Source organism: Phaethon aethereus, assembly GCF_964289735.1.
Source record: "Phaethon aethereus genome assembly, chromosome: 6".
Taxonomy (NCBI): Eukaryota; Metazoa; Chordata; class Aves; order Phaethontiformes; family Phaethontidae; genus Phaethon; species Phaethon aethereus.
This window is the reverse complement of record NC_138580.1, coordinates 38011938-38033620: the sequence shown is the minus strand read 5'-3', so window position 1 is coordinate 38033620 and position 21683 is coordinate 38011938. Positions and strand designations below refer to the sequence as shown.

Sequence of the window (21683 nt, the reverse complement as noted above, 5' to 3'; positions counted from 1 at the left end):
GAAATACCTTCCTTTTCTGTACCATTTTGTATTGTAACTTGTGATATAATTATGGAGTATCATAAAATTCCAGTATACAACAAAGCTTTAAGTCTAAAGCTAGACAGACTTCACAGTTCATCAATATCAGTATTATTTAAGGGAAGTACAAATTTGGAAAATAAGTTGAAGATCCATATAAAAATCAGCAAAAAATACTTCACTGCAAAACACAAAGCAGATAAATTCTTAAATGCTGCATTGCATGGATAACTATCAAGCGACACGGTGTCCTGGATACATCATACCGTCATATATATTCTGCTTTGCGACACAGCAGCTCCCCGCCTCAACCTCAGCACTGCTGAATGTCTGAATGGCATCCATCATTTACTAGTCACAGTCTGCCCATGGGAGAGGATGCTTTTGCTTCCTGCCCACATGGAGCAGAGGAGAGGATGACACTGATCTTTGTCAGCATGATGCAGTTTATTAGGCATTTTTATTCTTCATTGACACTTGATAAAATTCAAAATGCCAGGGGCTAGTCTCAGACTAGCAGGCTCAATCCAGAAAAGCAAAAGTAAAAACAAAACACAAAACAAAACTCCCTTCCTGCAGAAAAATAGGATGGTGATAAAGTCAACCTTAAAAGTCTCATGAAGCATAAGAAACAGATATGACTGCATTCCGAGAGAAGAAAAGGGCCCTGAACAAATCATGCTGCATCAAATGCACATTGAATCAATAAACAACAAGCTAGAATTACTGAATAAAGGGTGCTTTGCTATTACCTAATGACTTGAGAGGCTTTTCTGCTTTCACCAGCTCTAAGATGTCCAAAATGTCTGGAGTATCTCCCTCTAAAGACTGCAGCAGGTCAAACAGGCACTGAGCTGACACTCCTTTGCTGGTTCCATTGTTTGTAGCATCCTGTTTCAACAAAAGACAGTCGTGACTTTCTGAGGGCCTGTGTGCATTCCAGGAATCTTTATTTGGAGGTGTGGGCAACTTTCCCCCCCCCCCCCCCCCCACAAATGGGCCCACATCCAGTTCAAGAGCTTACTGCTATCAAACAATAAGCCTTGCCTGACTCAACAGATTGATGCTACAGTGGAAGCATGATCTGAAAACTGCACACAGCTTTACCTCACAGAAACAGCAGATCTTTGCTGTCCTGTGAAGGAGAAAGCTGTGTGTGCTTCCAGCATGAGTGCAGTTATATTTGGCAGTCCCACTTCAAATTAAAATTCCATTAACTTGTTTTAACTCACTAAAATGTTAAAAAGTCATTAGCAAATATTTCAAAACGTGGTTAATCCAGTCTTACAGTTCACATGTACTAAAACTTGGCATTAAGCTTCTAGTTCCTATTGCTGAATTCTAAGATTTGCATTTAAAGAGTTACAAATCATTATTGTCCTTTTACAACCTATATATGCACAGAAACTTAAAGTGAAACCGCATTTCCTAGCCTGGATACCAGTGGCCCATCAGCATACTGCTCAATCAACTGATGAACAGAAGCATGCAGAAATAAGTTCGGGAACTGGTTCTCTGCAGCACCAAGTGCAGTAAGCACGTGCTCAGCAAGAGCTGTGCTGCTGCTCCAGCCGTTTTCTCTTTGTGATCACTGATGGGAAGCTGGCTGCATACACGGGCTTCTCCACGCTGAGACTAGGGAATGGCTGTTACTCACAGGGAACTCCAGGAGAGGGGCCACGCTTGCAAACAGCTGCAGTACAAAGGGCTTGCGATGCAGAACGTAGAACTGGCGGCACGCAAACTCAATCGCTTGGCGCAACTGTGGGTTGCTTTCATAGTCAGCGTATACCTGAGCAAATGAAAAAGGACATGGAAGCACTAGTCCAGAGGAAGGGCTCTTCATCTCCTAACCCGAGACTGAATCAACTACAGCCTTGTCATTCCTGATATGTTTGCCTAACATTTTTAAAGATTGAGACTCGCTCGCCCTCCTTTGCAATGCATTTCAGGGACAAACTATCCTTAGAAAAAAGGTTTGCTTGTCAATCTTGAACCTCCTTTGTCACAGCTTCCGTCCATTATTTTTTGTCCTATATATCAAAGGTAGATTCCTCCGCTCTCCTTCCTAAAAAGCATGTGACTTGTTTAAAGCCAGTTAGTGCTTTATTCCTCAACCTCCATCTTTTTCAGTTAATCAAATCCTGGCTCTTTTAGTCCTTTCTTGTATGACGTGTTTTCTAGATGTATGTCCCTGTTCCAGTCTGCAATCTCATCAGCTAATTGATGGTTTCGGTGCAGTGCCCACAGCTGGACAGAGCCAGCATTCAAGTCAGGAGTGCTGGTGAGTGGAGCAGAATTATTCCATGTTTCTTTCACAAGATAGAGATCTGTATAGTCACCCCAGAATGACATTTGAGAGCTTTTCTCTTACTTTTTTATCCTTCAGAAGAAAGACACTGTTGATTCATGTTTAGCTTCTGACCTGTAACAACTCCAATATTCTGTTCTCTGGCAGTGCTACTGAATCAGCTACTTTCCCTTCCATATTTATGTGGCTGATTATTAATAAGTAATAACCTACCCTTGTCCAACCTGATCAACATAATCTGGTTGTGCTTTTTTTTTTTTCCCTTTTTTCAGACCGTATCTCCAGTTTGTCAAGATAATTGGAACTCCCAGCCTGTCCTCCCAACACACTGACAGTTCCACCCACTTTTAAGATATTTTAAGGTTTTTAGAGTGGCATTTACTTCAGGGCTGGCCACTGAACCATGCAGCCAATGAGTGGCCAAAGGTGTGGCGTTTGTTTCTCAGTTATGTAAACAGTATAAATTGCTAGGAACAATGTCACTATGCTTCCTTCTTCTGTCCCTTTCAATTGCCTGTATGCATTTCTCTGCTGGTACAAGTCTGTGGGAGGTTTGGGGTTGGGGTGGGCAGGATTTTCTATGCCATTTGCTGGCAACAGGTAATGGTGAGATTTTACGGTAGTGCAAAATTCACGTTACAGCACAGGGCTCTTGAAGGTTTCTAAAAAATTACTAGTGTGTGAGACCTCTGCAGAGATGTGTTTGCTCTTCTGTGGCCAAGTAGGCTGAAGAGATGAAGATGTCTTTAGAACAATCAGAAGTCTCTAGCATGCTTATGAGGACAGTCAATCACCGTGGCTTGTTACACTTGCAGTATCTCATTTACTTGAGAAGGGGAAATAATTAACTGTATATGCATTTCACCAAGGAAAGTGGAAAAAACCTGCAGCAAAAAGAGCCCTGTGGAGGATATGTGCATGTATCCGTCAGGAATTAAGCTATTTATGGCTAGTTCAAGACTAGAAGCAGTAGAAAAATTTGTTTGTGATGATCACAAACAAACCAGCTGATCTTGGGTGCCTGGAACAGAGGTGTGAGGGTCTGCAAAATCAAGCAAGCTCAGCAACACTTGGGTTTTCATTTGGAATTGCTTTTTTGCCTCCCATGAGTGGTATTTTATTACTTCAGTAGTTGGCAATCATCGGCAAGTGTGTGTGGGGGGAAGAGTTACAAAACTAATTTCTCTCAGTATGAAAAGTGAAAATGAAGGGAGAGTCCTTCACAGGACTGAATGGTTACTTCAAATTAAGTTATTTTATTTCAAAATGTCTTCTTTCTAATGAATAAACCCATGCACTGCAGACCTGGATCCAATATATACTTACCTAACTGTGTAAGGCATGATATTAGAGTTTCCAATTACTAAAGTGCTTGTTTAGATAGCTAAATTAATCACTAGTCCTAATTATTGTGCTCCATTATCTATGTTAAAATGAACATACATAGGGATGTCGTGGTCATTGCTTCTTTTACAGAAACAATAGTTTTTTTCTGTATTTGCATTATAATACTAAATCTCTAGATACTCTCTTCAAGCCCTGCAGAAATAATCTTTCTGTCTGTAAAAGAACTATTTTTTTTCTTTTTTTCAGTATCTGATTTTTCCCAAATGTCAACAGGAAAAAAGGCATACTTGTACACCTCGAAGTAAAGAGAAACTCCACGTCTAATACTTGCAATATTTGTCATCACTCACATGAAAATACAACATACAGTTTTTCATAAACACTTAGTCTTATTTTCTGTTGCTATTTAAATTGCAGATTATCATACTTAAAGAATTGAATATAACTTAGTTGCAATCAGCAAGCAGAAAATCCAGATATTTCAACTATTCCCCAAATTTCAGCCATCCCTGGAGGAAAAACACTGAGGGAGACCAAAGGTCCAAAAGTTTTCCAGAAATTTCACATTTCTGTGTGGAAGTACATTGTAAAGGAAACAGACATTCATTTGTTTAATATCAAGAAAGCAAGCAAATGTAGTCATTTATGCAAGAAGAAAAAGGAAGGTAGTGTCAGGAATGCCGATTTGGGCTGTCCCACCCTGATCTGATGTTCGTCTTCTTGGGGCCCCACAAATCTGTGGCCTCACCAGGACTCAGCAGTTTAAAGTTTCCCCATTAATAGTCAGTTCTATAACAAAGCGCTTGCTCTGCAGTCTTCCCTCATTGTTCATGGAAATGGCTCACCTGCAACATGCTGGGGAGGACCCACTGGTACCCGCTGAGGGAGAAGAGGTGGTTAAAGTGCACAGCTGTGTTGATGACCGTGGCAGCGTACTGCCTCAACAAGGCACTGTCTTCAGGGTGCAGGATCAGGGCACCATTGAAGACGTTCAAGAACAGCATGATCTCATCCCCCCAGGGGAACTCGCTGGGCATGCCAAGGAACATCTCCTCCAGCAGCTTAATCCACAAACTCTTCTGAAGAGTGTCCAGACCAAAGAGCTCTTTCCCAGCTGTGGGGGAGAAAGGCAACAGCAATCAACTCTGTCCACCACAGCCAGCCTCACAACATTGCCAGAGTCCAAAGGCCTCTCCAAAGAACCATCCCACAACACCGACCATTGTTCTGCCTTTTTAAAATGATTTCACCCACCCTGTACTTCTGGAAGTGCCCACAGGGCTTGAGCAAACCTTGACTGAAAGCACCACACATGAAGAAAGATGAGTATCACACGGCTCATTAAATCTGCTCCCCACTGGTTGGAAATTCTCCTCTTAAAAAGCGAAAGCAGATCTGAGCTTGTACATACATCATCTGCCCCACACAACCTGAATGGTTGTGAGGATTTACACTGAAATTTATCCTTCAGGTGTCCCACACATTACAGGACATTGATGCAGAGGTACAGTAACACTTCTGAAAGCCAGTGCCTTTAAGGCCTGTTGCAGGACTTGCCAATGCTTACCATCCTGCAACAGTGCCCTGTTTAATCCCTAAGTCAGGCTGGAAACGCTATTTGACTTTCAGAGCAAAACTTCTAAAATCAGGGCTGTTTACATATCCCTGCTGCAGAATTTGCCCAATATTCATTAGAAGTCCATTGCCTCCTCAAAGTGGATGGCAAAGGACTCTGAGCAATTCTTTTTAGGTGTAGTTATGCTACTGGGCACAGTATTCCAACTGTAGTTTCATGCATAATTTTAATACGTAAATATAACTTATTCTCATTGGGGTCCAAAGAAAGTAACTTTGTCTGGAGACCTCTAATAGCAAAGCCCTTTCTGCTGTTGTGCGTCCAACAGCTACGTATCATTTTCCTTAGGAAGAGATTTACCAGCTTTCAGTAATGCTACAAGTCTGTATGTTTCTAAGGCAAATGAAGCCTGCATGTTTCCAAGGCAAACAAAGTGCCTCACAGAAACCTTCTGGGCCCTGTACAACCACCAGAGAAAGCTATCAAAAGGCCACACCTTGGGGATCACTGAAGAGTGAGAACTCAGCATCAATGGCACTTCGGGGAAATGAAGGCAAGCGGAGGAGGTCCTCCTGGAGCATAGATACATGGGACTGCTTGTGGGCAGTAGGGATTTTCTGTGTCAGCGATATGAGGAACAATACCCGCCCCACCTCTTCCAGCTTGCGGGTGAACACCTGAGAGAAAAAGAGACAAGGATCAGAATCAGCCTGATCAAAAAGTTCTTTACAACATGTATGCACTTTTCTAGGTTAGGTTCTATGGCTTTCTCTGATGGGAGGGATACTCCACTCATAGCCCAGAGGAAGCTGCCAAAATTCACAAGGCTAGTGCTGCAGCCTTTTGCTGGAATTTGTGTGACCACTGTTCTTCAGCCCAGCTCAGCAAAGATGGATCATGTTTGTAAAAGAGGTTTTAAGAAAACTTTCTATTTCAGTCTTACAGAAGACCCTGAGCAGTTGTCAAACACTTTGCAACAGTGCCATGCAGTCATTTGTAGATTAATGGTCACTTGTAATTAATTGGCACTTGCCAGTGTGAGCCCCAAGCTGGTCAGAGGCAAAGCAACAACAAACTGAAAGCCATACAGTTGCAGTTGCTCTCTCCAAGGTCTTAGACCACAGTCAGCATGAGGTTGGAATGGTTATTTACCTTCTGGGTTGAGGGTGGCTCACGTCTGGTCATAGAAAGGGTATGTATAATTGCAAAAGAAAAGTAGTCAATAAAACAAAGCAGACCAGATTCTGAGTTACTGTAAACAAGCAAAGTCTTGCTGACTTCAGATTATCGCTTCTGGTTTATACCAACTGGGAAACCAAGTTTCATTCTACCAGCCTCCTTTGAACTTCTGACTGATAGGACTAGTCAGGCTAGCTATTCTATTTTGACACTAAAAGAAACCATAAGGCAGAGCGATGCTCAGTAGTAGAAGCAACTGTCTTTTAGCTACTGGGATGAAGCCAAAACTTGAAGCGTGTGGCTTAACATGTGACAAAGCTCAGCTTCCCACAACCTGCAGTTGCTGTGACCTTGCTCTGAAGTGCACTCAGCTTAGAATTGGGTGCTTAATCAATCAAGAGTAAAGAAAGTACTTTTCCATGGCTTGCTGCTCCGTGGGTAGACTCTACAGAGCTGTTTCCTTTGCTGAAACTGGATGTTGCCCAGCAACTCCTAGCATGACCACAGAGAGACTGGTGGATGCTTGATTTAAGTTTTACCTTAGAAATATTTTGGCCTCTAAGTACTCTAAATAGAAAAACGTGGAGTGTAAAATAACACCCTGACAAAAACTGGGCAGGCTATTTTAATCTTTTGGGTAATGTAGGGTATATATCAAACTCATTTATTTGATAAGTGGGACACACCTCCTAGAATCACAGAGAGAATAATTTCTGCCAGAGAAGCAACCAAAATGATCCCAAGTAATTCCGTATTTTATGGACTTTCTACTGACGTATGGAGCAGATGAAACATTTCCCTATTCTGTACTGCACATGTATGAGAGCGCATTAATTATATTCTCCATTATTTTAGCTGCTAGTCCCCCTTAAGCAGCTTTAGAGCTGCTTTTTATAACCTTTCCTGATGATATTTTCCTGTCGCTGCACTCACATTGCCAGGAGCACAACTACAGTAGCTGCTTTTTCGCTAGAACAATACAACTGTTAATACCAAACTCATACAGTTTAACCAAATCCCGCTCCCCTATTTTATTTCCTGCCTATTATAATCCTTTGCAGATACAGCTAGAGCAACTTTTCCCTAAACACTCAACCCTGTGCTACTGAGACAAATTTGCTTTTGTGTAAAACAGGGCATGTGGTTTCTACAGGTAAAATGAGCTCAACACCATTGTCTTACTGTCTAAAGAAATGATACTTGTAGGGGTTTGCAGCACATTAAAGGCACTGCCCTGCCACTGTATTTAGGGTTTAGTTCCTAAGGGAGAGCTCCTGGGAGCTGCAGAACGTTAGCAGGATCGGACAGATTATCAGGTCACGGGGCTGGAAGATAGGGAGGACAGTGCTCTTCTGAGGGCAGATATTCCCTTGACGAAACAATTGCTACTGCTGTGCCTCTGGGAGCAGCTCTGGTAAGACTAGCATCTGAGAGCAGGACAAAGAAGAGAGGAAGATAGCATTCTTTACAGTGAGAGGACAGAGAGGAAGGTAGAACAGATAATTCCTGCTCCACAGCCAGACAGACTTGAGAAGAAAAGGTCTTAAATGGCTTCTTAAAGAGCCAGAGGTCACGTTAAAGAAAGGAATAAGCAACTTTTGAAGCTGAGGCAACTGAAGCTCTTCTGGCCAAGTGTAGGAGAATGCAAAATGATCCGCCTGAAAGAAGCTGGCTGGAGAGAGTGGGAAGGAATTCACATTGCATTCTTTGACTCTTAAAATACCATACACCTGTCCAGTGGCACCAGGGCAGATTTCATGCCAATTGCTATTTCTCGAGCAAAGCTCTCTATCTGCATGCAGCATGAGTGAAGGCCTTTAAAGGAAAAAGAAAGGTTTATTTACAGGGTTTGTTTCTGGGCAGAGGTGTTTGGCAACAGTAAGATACCTGCTTCTGAATGAGCTCTTGACCTTTTTCTGGATGCATCTGCACCAAGTTGAGCTGAGGAGAAACTGACCTCCGGAAAGGATAAATGTCACGGACATAGGTCTGCCAGGAAAGGAAACAAGTGTATTTTAAACAAATGTTAATGTAACAGCATCACTCAACAGAACTGAATAAAAGGCCCTTTCTTAAGCTTTTGGGTAGGGGCTTTCAGAGAGCATCAGGCCTCATGGAAGAGCATAAACAGAAGAGAAATTTGCTCTTTTCTAAAAAAGCTAGACATTAATGACTTAAAAGCAAGGAACTCCACTTCTGCTTCTTCCCTCTTCTGTCAAACTGCAATCTTTCACCACACACAACTAAACACGCAAGATGTGGTGCTCACATGACAGAATTCTGTCTATGGGCTGCTTGTTCTCCTTTAGATAACTTCAATGTTTTAAAAGGGTCGAGATGGAAAGAATAAAGTCATCTAGACATGATCTTTGCCTTACCTTGTTGTAATGAATAAGGTTCCATCGCTTATCCATTAAAAAGTAATGAGAAGACTGCGTTTCAGGTATGTTAAAAAACTCCAGACACTCCTGAAGAGGAAGAAAGAAAAACATCCTGTTACTTACTAGCTGTCTTGTATGAAGACCACAAAATCCAAAAGAAAAATATCCATCTAATAAAGTATAAAGGCACAAACCTGCATGCCTCAGTCAGGCTGGTACATTCTTCTGGCATTAATTCTTAATGTTTTTAATCATAAAGTACATGAATACATTTGTGATAATCAAGGCATGCTGATACCACAGTCCTGAAGACCGATGTCACTTATTTTGATGTCTTCATATCACACTTATTTGTCTGGCTATATGAGCCACATGAGTATTGCAGCTTCCATTTCCATACTATGTATTCATCAAGCTTTAGGGATAGGCAATGTACAGAGACACTAAAGTTCAGAACCTTCAAAGCACTGAGATGTGTGATTCCCAATAAAACTTAACATAGTTGGACAAACTGAAGGCTTTTACAAATCTGTTTCCTATGTGGCTCAGTTAAGGCCATCCAGGAAATCTTTGGCAGGAGGGGGAACTGACCTCGCATCTCCCAGATCCCAAGATACCATCATGGCTACCAAACCATCACTTCCACTCTGATCTTGATGATTCTGTTCAGTCTTTAGTATTGATAAAACCAAACATTTAAATGATTTATTTATTTATCCAAAGGATAGTATACAGCAATACCCAAGAAACCGAAGTGTCTTCAAACATAGTTGCATTTGTGGGGCTTTGGCTGTCTGTGAGGTCAGGGCATTTCTGTTATCTTTAATATGGGATCCTGTTTCTTGCAACCAAGCTCTCCTCATACAGAGACAGAAATGGCTCTTACAGCAAAATTTCTTTCCTCCACACTGAAAGAGGACAATCAGGCAGAATGTACTGCTGGCATACAGGTATGGCAGGTAAATGTACTATTAAGCAGGTCGTCCAGTTCAAAAACTCACTCCTACCTTCAGAAGAGCCTCAAACTGTGTGTCCTCATGGACGGGTAACTGAGTTGGGATGTCACACTCATTCTGTCCATGCACGACAAGGGTCTTTGTGCCTAAAGGAAGAAAAGCAGTTGCATTCTCTCTGGCCTCTTTAATTAACTCAATTCCAAAAGACTGACCGTGGAGGAAAAGTGCTAGTTAAAATTCATTCCTGGTCAGACAGACAACGCCGGTCCTATCTATTATGAATCCATTATGTAGTGTTAGCATAGTCTCACACTTCTACAGTTAATGAGAAACCAATCTGTTCCTAAAGGACTGAGCTGGCTTTAGCAGCGACCATCACTCTGAGGAAGGAACAAACCTAAAAGGTCAAATCTCTTTTTCAGCAAGACATCTCTTGCCTGACTCGTGAAGTCCTAGGCTCACAGCATGCTCTTCTTGGGCTCTCGCAAGACTCAAATGAGAGGTTGCATCAAATCAAACTGAGTCTGAATGGTACAGTCTTAAAATTATCATCCTGCTAGCCTTTCACAGCCCAACTAGCAAAAAGCTCTGCTTGTTTTAGAGCTCTTAAAGTGGCTTTCTGAATCTCAGGGAATGAGAGATGGTATTTACTGAGTCCTCAACTCAAGGAAAACTGATTTAGAATATGCAGGCATCTGTAGCAGGTCTTTTTTTGATCCAGTTCTGATGGATCTCCTTTTTGGTAGAAGGGGTCATGAACTTGGAAAGCAAGGAGATTTAAAGACTCATTTCTTATACCTGGCATTGAGGCAGTCACCAGCAGCTTCACTTCACATTGTTCCTTCTTCATAGTCTGTTTCAGATCCTTGAAGAACAGTCCTTCTACATAACCCACCACTTCCCAAAGGAAGGTCAGTGTGGCAGAAATGGCATCCATGCCCCATTCACATGGAGTACGTACAAAATACATGATCAGTCCTACCTGCAGGTAATAAGTAAGAGGAATATCAGGTTGTACACACTCTTAACTGTGCAGAGCATAGTATAAACACAGAACAAGAATGTTCTTGTACCTTCCTTCACTTAGAGGGATAAAGTCATTAAGCTTGCATCCTGAAAGTTTATACATACTACAGAACAATCTGCCTGTACCATTCTTCCTTTTTCTAGAGAGGATGAGGGGTGGGGGTAAAAAGTAATATTGCAGCCCAGACTTAAAAGTCATTGTAGATGAAGAAAAAGGAGAACCTCTGCAGTAAGAGAATTCTTATGCCTTTGTCTCTGATGTGCTGCTGCAGAGACGACTCACAAGCAACAGAGGGTTCCTAGAGTAGCATCCATCTTGTCTGTTTTTCATCTCCTAACTGAAAGAATTGCAGCAAATGCATTTTCCACAATCCAGAAAGAAGCTTCTAGATTTGCTCCAATAGGATTGCCCAAGAGCAGAGCACTTTCTGATTCAAAATTAAGTAAAATAATTAAAGGTTTCTGGCACTGGGATCCTTCTATTGGTCTACAACTCATTGTCCGTGGTTGAATTCAGAAATCCATGACAGGTGGTTCAGGGGTTTAATAAAAAGTTAAAGGTTTATTTTCCTCTTCCTAGAAGGAATGAAAGGCTAGTGTAAGCCTGGTGACTTGCACCCACAGCCAGAAGCAGATACGAGCTATAAAGGAAAAGTTAAGAGCATTTATTTCCTTGCAGATTGTGACATTAACTCCTTAGGACACATACAGGCAGAGGTGAGATTCTGGGCTGCACAGTAGACCCAAAAGCTACTCACCAAGTAGTTAAAGAGGATATGAGATGTCTGGGCAGGGAAGTCTCCAATGTTCAACAAAAGCTTCCTTAACATGTACATCAGCTCATCCTGGAAGAAGAGCAAATGTTTTTTCTTTCCGTCACAAAATGGAGAATGGATTTCTCCCTTTTGTCCTCCCTGGTTTTGTTTCTTCCCATTTTTCTATACACCCTTGTTCAGCTCTGTCTCTTGGTGCATGAAGTAGAACTATATGCTTGTGATTGCTCCCACATTTCCCAGAATAAGGCCCAGGGGACAACACCCAGGTAAATGTCTCTCTTTTTTATCACAGAGGCCAATACCTCCTATTGCAATTTGTACTAACTGTAGCATCCTGATTCTGCACTCCTCTCCCTGTGATAATCCCTGTATTGCTTATCACAACAAATGACAACCTAGATTATCTGTGAAATCTAGTTCAGCTCAACTCAGCAGCTGTGGCTGCTGGATAGGAGGTAGGGACAGAATCTAACTTTTCTTCCTTTAGAGGCTGCCTGCTTTAAACATAGACTAAAACGTTTCTTATGGTTGGAAGGGGGTGTAAAGGGGATGGAATCTCACTGTCAGCTAAGGACAGACACACCACATAAATTTCTTCTACGGCCCTCATCCTCTTGACCCACAGCAGATTTGAGCTAGTGTTAGGGGCATGAATATGCACAGGACAACCCTAGCCAATGATACATCTGCTGAAAGCTTCCAAGGAAATACACCTGCTCTCTGTGTTCCGTACTCATGGTTGTAGTAGGCTTATGAAGAGATGGTAAAACAGCAGACTATGCTAGCTCAGGGGCTGCTGAGGCTGGACAGCATATAGGTTCCTTCTCAAAGATACTTAACAAACAGAAGCGACCCTCTAAACTGAAATGGAAGCTTTGGGGACTATGGCTGAGAAGCCTCAGGAATAGTGAGGCCACTGAGACCTGATTGCTCAAGGAACCAAAAAGTAGTCTTTCCTGGCCTTTCTTGAGGTTTAATATTTATTTTGTAGTCAGTTCTTAGGTGGCGGCTTGGAAGATGAGGAGAGTGATATTATTGATATCGCACACCGGGTGGCAGTTGAGAAAGTGGTATGGCAGGTATCTCACTGCCTTTCATCCAGCCAGAACTTTCTTCTATAAAGCTCAGCCGTGGCACTAGAAAACAGTCTAATAAGCCAGGGAGAGACAAGGCCAACCCCATCTTTCAGAGAAAGCTAAACAGAGTGGCATGGGTGAGGCAATATTGCCTGTGTTAGATAGAAAGGGTTGTGCTTCACTAAGCAGCTGTTCAAAGCTTGGCTTAGAGCAAGTCAGATCCTTAGTTGGTGGTAAATCAGCTACATTCCATTTACATTAGTGGACAAAGATTGAAGTTAACTGATGATATGGCCTAAAAGACTTGAGCTACGTTATAATACGTTCTCCAGTCATGCTCACAGAGTGATTCTGCTTGCAGCTGCGCTCTCCTGCTCTAAGCAATACATACACCTACTGGTGAGAGAAAGAGTTTACCTGTCGGTTGCTGATTGTGAGCTTCTCAAGGAAATGGCGCAAAACCGTAGAGGGGTCTTCAATTAAGCAGTTCCAGAGGACTTGCTGAGCAACAGCACTTACTGTAAATGAGAAAGAAAACAAAGTCAAAACTGTTTGCCTTGAAAAAGCTTTGAACTGGTACACTTAGACGCTAAAGTTCCTAACTTTCTACCACAATTGTCATTTTTGTACTGAAACACACAGGAGCCTCTATGAGGCACTAGAATTCCTGGTCAGTCAGTACAGTCATCTCAAGCAATAATGATAGGTCTAACATTTGAACCTTCCCTAGCTACTGGCGATATGGAAGGAAGCAGGTCACCACTGTAGTCAGAGGAATAATAAAGAAATAACTATGTGGATTCACAACTCCAGGTGGACAAATCTGGCAATTAAAAAGCCTAAATTCATATACTTTCTTGTTCATGCATAGAAGGTAAATTTCATGGTGATTCATTGAGTGATTTTATATGGTATTGGTGAACAGTATTAGTCAGCAGGGAATTGTGTTGATGATCAACTCCCCAAAGTGTAATTAATTGCAATCCTGTGAAGATTAGCAACAACAGAGAATTATTCTTTTTTTTTTTTTTTTTTTTTTTTTAGTACGCAGTCCCTGATCGCAAAATGACACATACATAATTTAGGTGGCTGACTACACCCACCCAAAACTGAATACAAAATGTAACAGAAAGTTAAACGTGCAGTCAGCTGACTGATGAGTGATGAGAAAGGAAGGAAATACAACAGTTCACCATTTATAAACATTTTAGAGAAACAAACACAGAAAAGACGTGTTACTGGTTTACAAATACATCACACCATCACAAAATGTTCAAGCTGTGTATAGATGGCTTTCTGTTTGTCATAGGATCAAAGAAATGGTGGGAATAGACCTCTGGAGGTCTCCAGTACAAGCCCTGCTTGGAGCAGGACTGTCTCCAACACCAGGTTATGTCAACCATGGCTTTGACTAGCCAAGGCTTGACAACTGCTGTGGATGGGGAATCCACTGACATTGCACTAAGCTCCCGGTTTTATGAAGTTTCTTCCAAATTTTTAACCTGAACCTCCTAAGTCGCAACCTCCGAGTTAGAGTTCCTCTAACTCTGCATTTCCTTTTCATCGCACCAAACAAGCCCAGCTTCTGCAATCACTTCTCCCAGAACACCTGTTTTAGGCCTCTTACCATCCTGGTATCCCCTCACTAGACCCTTTCCAGCTTCTCAACATCTTTCTTGAACTGGGGGCTTTTTTAGGGCCCCAAAAGAGCAAAACACCCTCAAAACCAAACACAAATAATGCAGAAAAGAACGAAAACTCCTACAAAATCACTTTTCTGTTGTGAATCTACTGTCAAATAAGCTTTTTAACAAGCATATGTACTCATAACAATATATAGCATGTACTACTTCTAGGAAACATGAACTGTGAGCAAATACAAAGCTGTGTTACACTTCTTTTCCACTTCAGTTATGCCACCCTTGAACAAGAATCATGTGAAATTTAATCTAGGTCAGTACCAGCTACTCCATCCTCCCGGACTTCTCCATCTTCCATCAAATGGACAATGGGGAGTACTGCTGCACAGATGCATGCTGGAAACACAGCTTGAGGTGGTTGTGGCACATGGTGGTTTGGAGTATGCTCTGTAGTGTGTTCTTCATCTGGAGCAGTAAGGAGAATAGAAGGTGAATGTTAGTGAATAAGCCCTGGTATTATTCAGGCAGGTTAAGCTAAACATTTACGTTAGGTGCTGTACAAACAGAACAAAATGATAGGCTGTCTGATCACTGTACAAGCATGGCAGGTTTACTGCTATCTCCAAGAAGAAACTGAGCCTCCAGCCAACTTCTTGATCAAGAAATTTCATTGTAAATATATACTTTTTTCAATTTACATTTCTCTTCTTCTAGGGAACCCATTTTCTTTTTGATGAAATCACATTTCATTACCATTTTTCAGCCAAAGTGCTCTCCATGGCACTACTCTGTAAATGACACATGAGAAGTGAAGGAAGACATTGTGACAGCAGGAGTGAATAAAATAATGCAGGGCAGTAATTTATTAAAGAGTGGCTCAAGCTTGGGAATACATTCTGCAAAAGGAAACGCCACCAGCTTTATAGGTCAGCAGGGAAGGCTTCCAGTGATTGAAATCCTAGGAAAGGATACTCCAAAGTGAAGTCAACCCACCTTCTGCACTGACCGCTGACCGCACTGACCAGACAGAGCCACGACGGAAAGAATAGTTCCTATGAGATGTACTGGAGGTGCAGGAAGGACTCACAGAGAGACGGCGGGAGGCCAGGTTGGCAACTTCTTCTACTGACAAAGAGAAACAGGAAATGTCAATCCAGGTCCAACTGACAGACTTAGGGAACTTTCTGAAGGACAGCACTTACAACCAAATTGGAACATTGAAAGTTCAAGTCAGGTAACACTCAAAAGGCACAATTTAAAATCTATAAACATCAGTCGGATAGGTAATTTGCTCATGCTTTGGGAACCAGCAAAGCATTGTTCCATAAGAGTGTAAGAGTGTTCAGTGCTTTGGTGAGTCACACTGTAACTGAATCGGCTCTATACCTCTTTTCATCTACATCCTGTTAACTGTCATCGTTGCTGGTGCTTAGTTTTTCCTAAGAATTGAGATTTCTGCTCACAGCTTTCCTAGTGTATGTTTAGATCTGAAAATTGCTGTGCTCACCCAGTGGCACATACCTTGGAATGCCTTTAATGAAATCTTTGTGCTCTGTTAGCCTGGACCAATGAAAATCCTCACTCAAAGACTAAGCTTTTCATGACTCATCTCATGTAACTTTGACCATCTCAAAGTCTCGTACTGAGGTTGAGCTGGTCATCTAGACCCCATAAAGGTAGAAAACTCCAGTGACAATTCAGTCTGTCCTAAGCTATGTATCTTAAGACAGATACTGCCAAAGTGTGATTCCTCCCACTCTTTAGTATTATTAATAGTATTAAAGGGTTAAAGTTAGGAAAGACAAATTTCATTCCTGAGCATACCAAAGCAGGGACTTCCCTAACACTAAAAATCAATGTTCCTGAACATCACACCCCTAAGCAGTGCTCTGTGTTGGTGGCAGGTGCTCTTAGGTTCCCGGAATGCAGATCCTTGCCCTGGAGCACACCTTCTTCTTCCTGCTCTGAGCTTGGTGGGCAGGTTGGCTCGTAGCAGGCCTCCTGAGTGATAGGGATGGCAGTGATGAGACTTGCTTCCCGGCCCAGGCGCTTCTTCTCTTCCTCCTGCTGCAGGTTCTTCAGGATGTGCTCTGCTCGCTGATGGGAACGTGACACAGCTCTGGCTGAAAATGACTTCTGTCAGAAAGACAAGAGAAGAAACACAGCCTAAAGTTAAGATGCATACATCCCGTGTTTTCTGCCAGAGACCTCAGTTGACATTCAGCAACTCCGTTTCTAAATACAAATTAGACTAGTGCTAGTTGAACAGAGATTCACCAGGAGACTCCTCTTGGAGTTATGTCTACAATAAGCCTTCACACAGGCTTCTCTGAAGAGACACCACATGAACCAGATCAGAGAAAATGGTCTGTTAGAGAGTTCAAGTGAATTAATCTTTTCTTGGAGAGAGAACAGCTGTCTGCTCCTAAGATCTGAGTTACTGTCTCTCACAGGGATATGATATGCAGTACAGTACCTCAGCGAACAAACAGGAAAGCCTTATGCCCATGTAGAAAATTGTATGCTCTACACAGACAGTGTATAGTGTATTATTTTCCCAGATGAGGAAGGAAAGAAAATTCAGAGTTTAGCCCACATCTTTTGGCTTTAGCTTCCCCCATGCCACTAGAGCATAAAAGCAGTGCTTGCTCTCACTATGTCTCTGCTTACCGACTGGTCTTCATTTATAGGATCTTGCACGCTCCCGCTGCACTGAGGGACCCATGGGGGGTCAAACATTGGCACAGATGGCATCCCCAGGACAGGAGAAGGCAGAGTGAAGTTTATACTTGGGGGAGGGATCTAACAAAAACACGGAAGACGTTTTGTTACAGTAGATGATTATTAATGTTAGTATTGCTAATTAAACATGAGCACAAGTACCTAAGACATTAATTACCTCTGCAAATTTTTCCCAACTCCATATCTCACTACACTGTAAAACCATGTATGACACAGATTTCTTTCTTTCTCTGATATTTTTCCTCACCTGTGTCCCTATTACACTCTCCCCGTTTTGTACAGGAGTTCTACACATCACCTTCCCCAGTAGCGTGACTTACACAACCATTTTTTTCTCTAAACAGATTTTCAGGCAATTTCATGGCAGCGTGTCACTACACATCTATCCCACAAGGCAAGCTGTAAATGACAACATTGTGTTTCATGTGTCCTATCTACCTTAAAGATCTGCTGTGCTCCCTCTTCCATCCTTGGCCAGACTTGATACCTAAACCTCCAGAGCGTGTGAAATTTGAGAATGGCATTCAGTCTTTGCACTGTCTCTGGGTGATGAAATTCGGACATCAGCATATCAGAAACAGCTTCTGGCACTTTCACAGCACACAGCAGGAACATGGCAGCTGCAGGGAGAGAACATCTGATCATTCGTTTTCCTTAATACTGTGCTTATTTGTCAGAGAAAAACTGTAGCTGTACAAACCCCCACCAAAAGAAACCTAATCTTGGCTCCAGAAGTTAGATCAGCAGTCTACCAGACCCAGCAAAAATTGTACTGCTTCATGAAACCAAGCATGTGTGATTCCTCTTTTTGGAGCCACACAGCATTATATGTGATGCCTGTAAAAGGTTCTGGAAAACCTGCTTCAAAAATAAAAGACAGTTTTGCTCTTCTTACTAAAATGTCAGTCACGACTGACTAATTCGGTTTGGCTTTCAAAGATTCCACTTCCAAGTGATTTCTGTGATGATTAATAAAGGCTGATTTAACAGAAGCTCAGCCTTCCCCTCAGAGCAGGAGGCAGTGCCCCAGTAGAGGTCTCGCTGTCTATGTTCATGGATAAAACAAAAAAGAAACGTTCTCGGTTAAATGGGCACCATGCAATGACCACAATCTGCTTCCAAGAGAAGACGGAGTTGCCATGAATTGGGAGACAAAGGACCAGATCACAACGGAAAACAACACAACAGAAGTTGAGCTGGCCCATGGTTGTTTCACTGGAGCGTATTTGAACAGTCCAACTCCAGACCGATGAAGGCCAATTAATTTAGATGGGTATCTGAGTGGCACTGAGCAGGAAACAAAAGCGGGGGAAGAGTGTTGCTGTGGGGGTTCAGTGGGTGTCAGAGAGTCCATGGCTTGCCACAGATCACTGGAGACAATTTCTCTAGATTTGGTGGCTGTTCCTCCACAGCAGAAAGAGGACATTTGCCATCATGTTTGCCTCAACACTTAGCCAAAAGGTGCCAGGCATGAGACCTGTGCTGGTGGGAGGCAGTCTGAACATCTGCAGAAAATCTAGGCTGCTCTTAGAGTGCTTAGGTTCTGCCTTGCACTGCGAAGGCTTCAAAGTCCCACTCCAGATCTGTAGGATCCCTCCCATTTCACCAGCTCAGTCTTAGTAGGACTGATTTAAAGATGTAAGCTCATACCGAAGTAACCAAAAAGAGAAATACAGCCTTGGAGAAGGTCAGTAGATGGTGCTGTTGTACACTAATACAGGAGTTCTTGTTAGCCAGCTTGTGGATAGCAACATTATGAGTTTTCAGGTTTTGACCTTGATAAAATAAATGCAATTTATGCTGGGGCTGAAATCACTCGCTACTAAAAAAGCTACTACAGACCCTCAAATGGATTTTCATCCTCCCTTCAGAAAGGGGAGGAGGAAGATGTACCTCAGAGGCTGCTTTGGAGGAGCAGTCAGCTAGTACTCTGCAGGAAGGAGCGGCAAAGCTTTTGTTCCCTTCCCTGCGAGCCATGGTAAGCTTTTGGTAAGAGAGAAAGAGTATCCAAAATTATTCCCCCAGAAGGGGACCTGAAGGGGAGAAAGGAGTGCAGTTTCAGGAAGCGCAGTTTCAGGGAGCTTGTTTCTCCTCTTTGTTTTGCTCCTTTCTCTTTCTGTCTGCACGTTTGGCCTGGGAAAGGCAAAGGTGAAGGGGAGAGCACGAGAGAAGACCTGTGGGCTGAAGAAATGCACTGTGCACTGGTGGAACAGATGGAAAGTGAGAGAAGCATGAAGAACATGTAATGCATAGTCAAACGATGGACTTCAGGGCAGAATTCATTGCCAGCTGTGGCAAATGAAAGACTGGTAAGCTAGATTGAAGTGTGATGGAAAGGGGGAGCAATGTCTGAGGAACATTTCAAAATGCTTTCATTGTTAGCAGCTTTTGATAAAAATGCCTGTAATTTAATCTTCAGTGGAAGAACACTGTTGATGGCTCCCTTAGGTGCACAAATCTGGGGAAGATGGCAATTTCCTTGGGTGCTGGGGAGGAGAAAGGTAGAATTTGAAAATTGTGGGAGACTGGCTTACAAACAAATTTGATTGCTTTAATTTATGCTTTATTTAAGCAATCTGTATGTTGCATGTGAGGGATGGTCACAGTCTCTAGGACTGTGGGGCTCATGGTTTCTGAACATCTAGCATTAGCTAGCACACACTGACTATGAGTGCTTGGACAGGACAATAAAACTAGAAAGGATCTTCTGAGTCACATCATCTAATCCCTTTCACAAACTCTTAAACCTAAGTGCATTCGCTTTCTTTTCTGGTGGTTAGAAATATTCTGTTCTCTAGATGAAAGAAGTAATAAAAAGTTCATACTTATCTTTATGCTACCATGGCTTAAATAATTCTTCCCCCTTGCCTGGTCTGCTGTATTTATGGAGGGCAACAGTATCCCCTCTCAGTGTTCACCTGAATCTATTAAATAAATATCCTCATCATACAGGTTCTTCATTCTTCCTCCTGTCCTAACAGTCTTTCATTGTACCTGTCCCATGTAAATGTGTCTTTCTTCAGTGACCAGAATTATGCATAGATGTGCTGTGTTCTAGATAACTGTACAATGTGCTTTACAACAGCATTAATATTTTGAATCTCTAATGAAATACGTCTTCTGACACATCCTGACTGTATACTGAGCTGAATTCTACTCGGTCAGTCATCTTGTGGCCAACTGGTATGCTCTGAATTCCTCCAAACCTGTATCAGTGCCATGAGAGAAGATCTGAGCTCATAACAGAACAATTCTTCTTATTCGTTTGCAAGGACATAATCTTACACTCTGTAGTAATAAATTTCATCCCGTGTCTGGAATTCTTTTTTCAAGGTAATACTATCACAGGTTTATGATGTTCTAATCTTTTTCTGTCTTCAAGATGCCTCTCAACTATGTGCCAGCAGCAAATGTCATCTGCACAATTTAACACCAAATGGAAATGCAAAATTTAGATAAATACCCCATACCATAAGACTACTTATTGAGCAATGCTGCTGTCTCCATGCAACATGAGAATTTTTCTTTCAGCACAACAGAGGAGCTATGACAGTTCCACTCTCATTGCCTTTCTCAGTTTTTGTATCAGCCCTCAACTGGCACTAACAATTTCCATGAGGCAACATACAAAATACTTCAGTAAACTCTGGACAGATTAAATCATTGTTTTTCCTCTGCTTAGAAGCCCAGCTAAACACAAATACTAATTTTGATGCTCTCTAATCACCCACCATAACCAGGGGCTGAGAGATTGCCTTCCTTACCCTTCTGACCCACCTCTTTTGTACAGAGCACAAAAACACATGAAGGTCTATGAAAACCAAACAGCCCTCAAGAAATCCTTAGTGTCATTAAGACTCCTCCGCTACAAAGTTGTCTTGCATGGCCCTGTGAACTACTGTGAGTTGTGCAGGCAGGGTAGCCATAACTAAGTGGTTTTGTTCTCTCACCTGCTGCTCCAGCCATGTGCTCATCCACACTAAGCAGAAGCTCCCACGCTGCGGGCTGGATGTCCCCATACATCTCTTCCGTGAGGATAGGAGCTGCCTTGATTAGCAGTGACAAAGGTGCAGGGGAGAGGCTCATTACCTGCAAAAAACCAAACCATGCCTTACCGCTGAGCTGTGCAAACTGTCCACAGTGGACAACACACTCAGTAATTTTACCCTAGTTGTGGTCTGCAGATTACCTGCTGATAACCTCTAATCTCAGCCATTTCACATAATGCTCCATAGAGTGTTGCTTTTAGCCTACACTGAAAGAGCAGTGTTTGCAAGCTAGTTCCTTGAGTCTGTTGCTAGTCACTCACATCACCAAAACATTGATAAAAATGACAAAAGGAAAGCCAAACTCTCCCAAGGTGGTGCACAGTGATAAAGACACATGAAAATCTCATAGGCTGCCAAGAACAGGCCTGTGAAGAGCCTCTTGCTTCTTCAGGAACATCAAACAGGAAAGAACAAAGAAAACTATTGCTGTAAACTGACAGGTTGCATTTGAACACATTTGTGGATTTTTAAAAAGTTTTTTTACTTCAATTTTTTGTATCCCCAGTTTTGATGCATGTGTCGCTATGGGAAGCCAGAGATGCAGACTGCGATTTAATGGAGCTACATGTTTAGAGGATTCTTTGATGGGGTTACCTTAAGAAG

The 21683-nt window shown here is 42.3% G+C and overlaps 1 protein-coding gene across 1 annotated transcript in view; it reads right to left on the bottom strand.

Annotated features, from left to right (window-relative positions):
• Positions 1-21683, bottom strand: part of UNC80 (unc-80 homolog, NALCN channel complex subunit) — a gene marked incomplete at its 3' end in the record, with an annotated part of 131639 nt that overhangs the window by 34525 nt on the left and 75431 nt on the right. Inside the window, exons 31-46 of the mRNA XM_082001429.1 lie at positions 20982-21120; positions 17470-17651; positions 16960-17091; positions 16239-16425; positions 15283-15414; positions 14611-14754; positions 13067-13167; positions 11556-11642; positions 10570-10753; positions 9823-9917; positions 8813-8902; positions 8322-8423; positions 5752-5932; positions 4525-4793; positions 1679-1813; positions 774-912 (exon numbers count right to left, since the gene is read on the bottom strand). Of these exons, the coding sequence (XP_081857555.1) occupies positions 774-912; positions 1679-1813; positions 4525-4793; positions 5752-5932; positions 8322-8423; positions 8813-8902; positions 9823-9917; positions 10570-10753; positions 11556-11642; positions 13067-13167; positions 14611-14754; positions 15283-15414; positions 16239-16425; positions 16960-17091; positions 17470-17651; positions 20982-21120 (2299 nt within the window). The remainder of the gene's footprint in view (positions 1-773; positions 913-1678; positions 1814-4524; positions 4794-5751; positions 5933-8321; positions 8424-8812; positions 8903-9822; positions 9918-10569; positions 10754-11555; positions 11643-13066; positions 13168-14610; positions 14755-15282; positions 15415-16238; positions 16426-16959; positions 17092-17469; positions 17652-20981; positions 21121-21683) is intronic.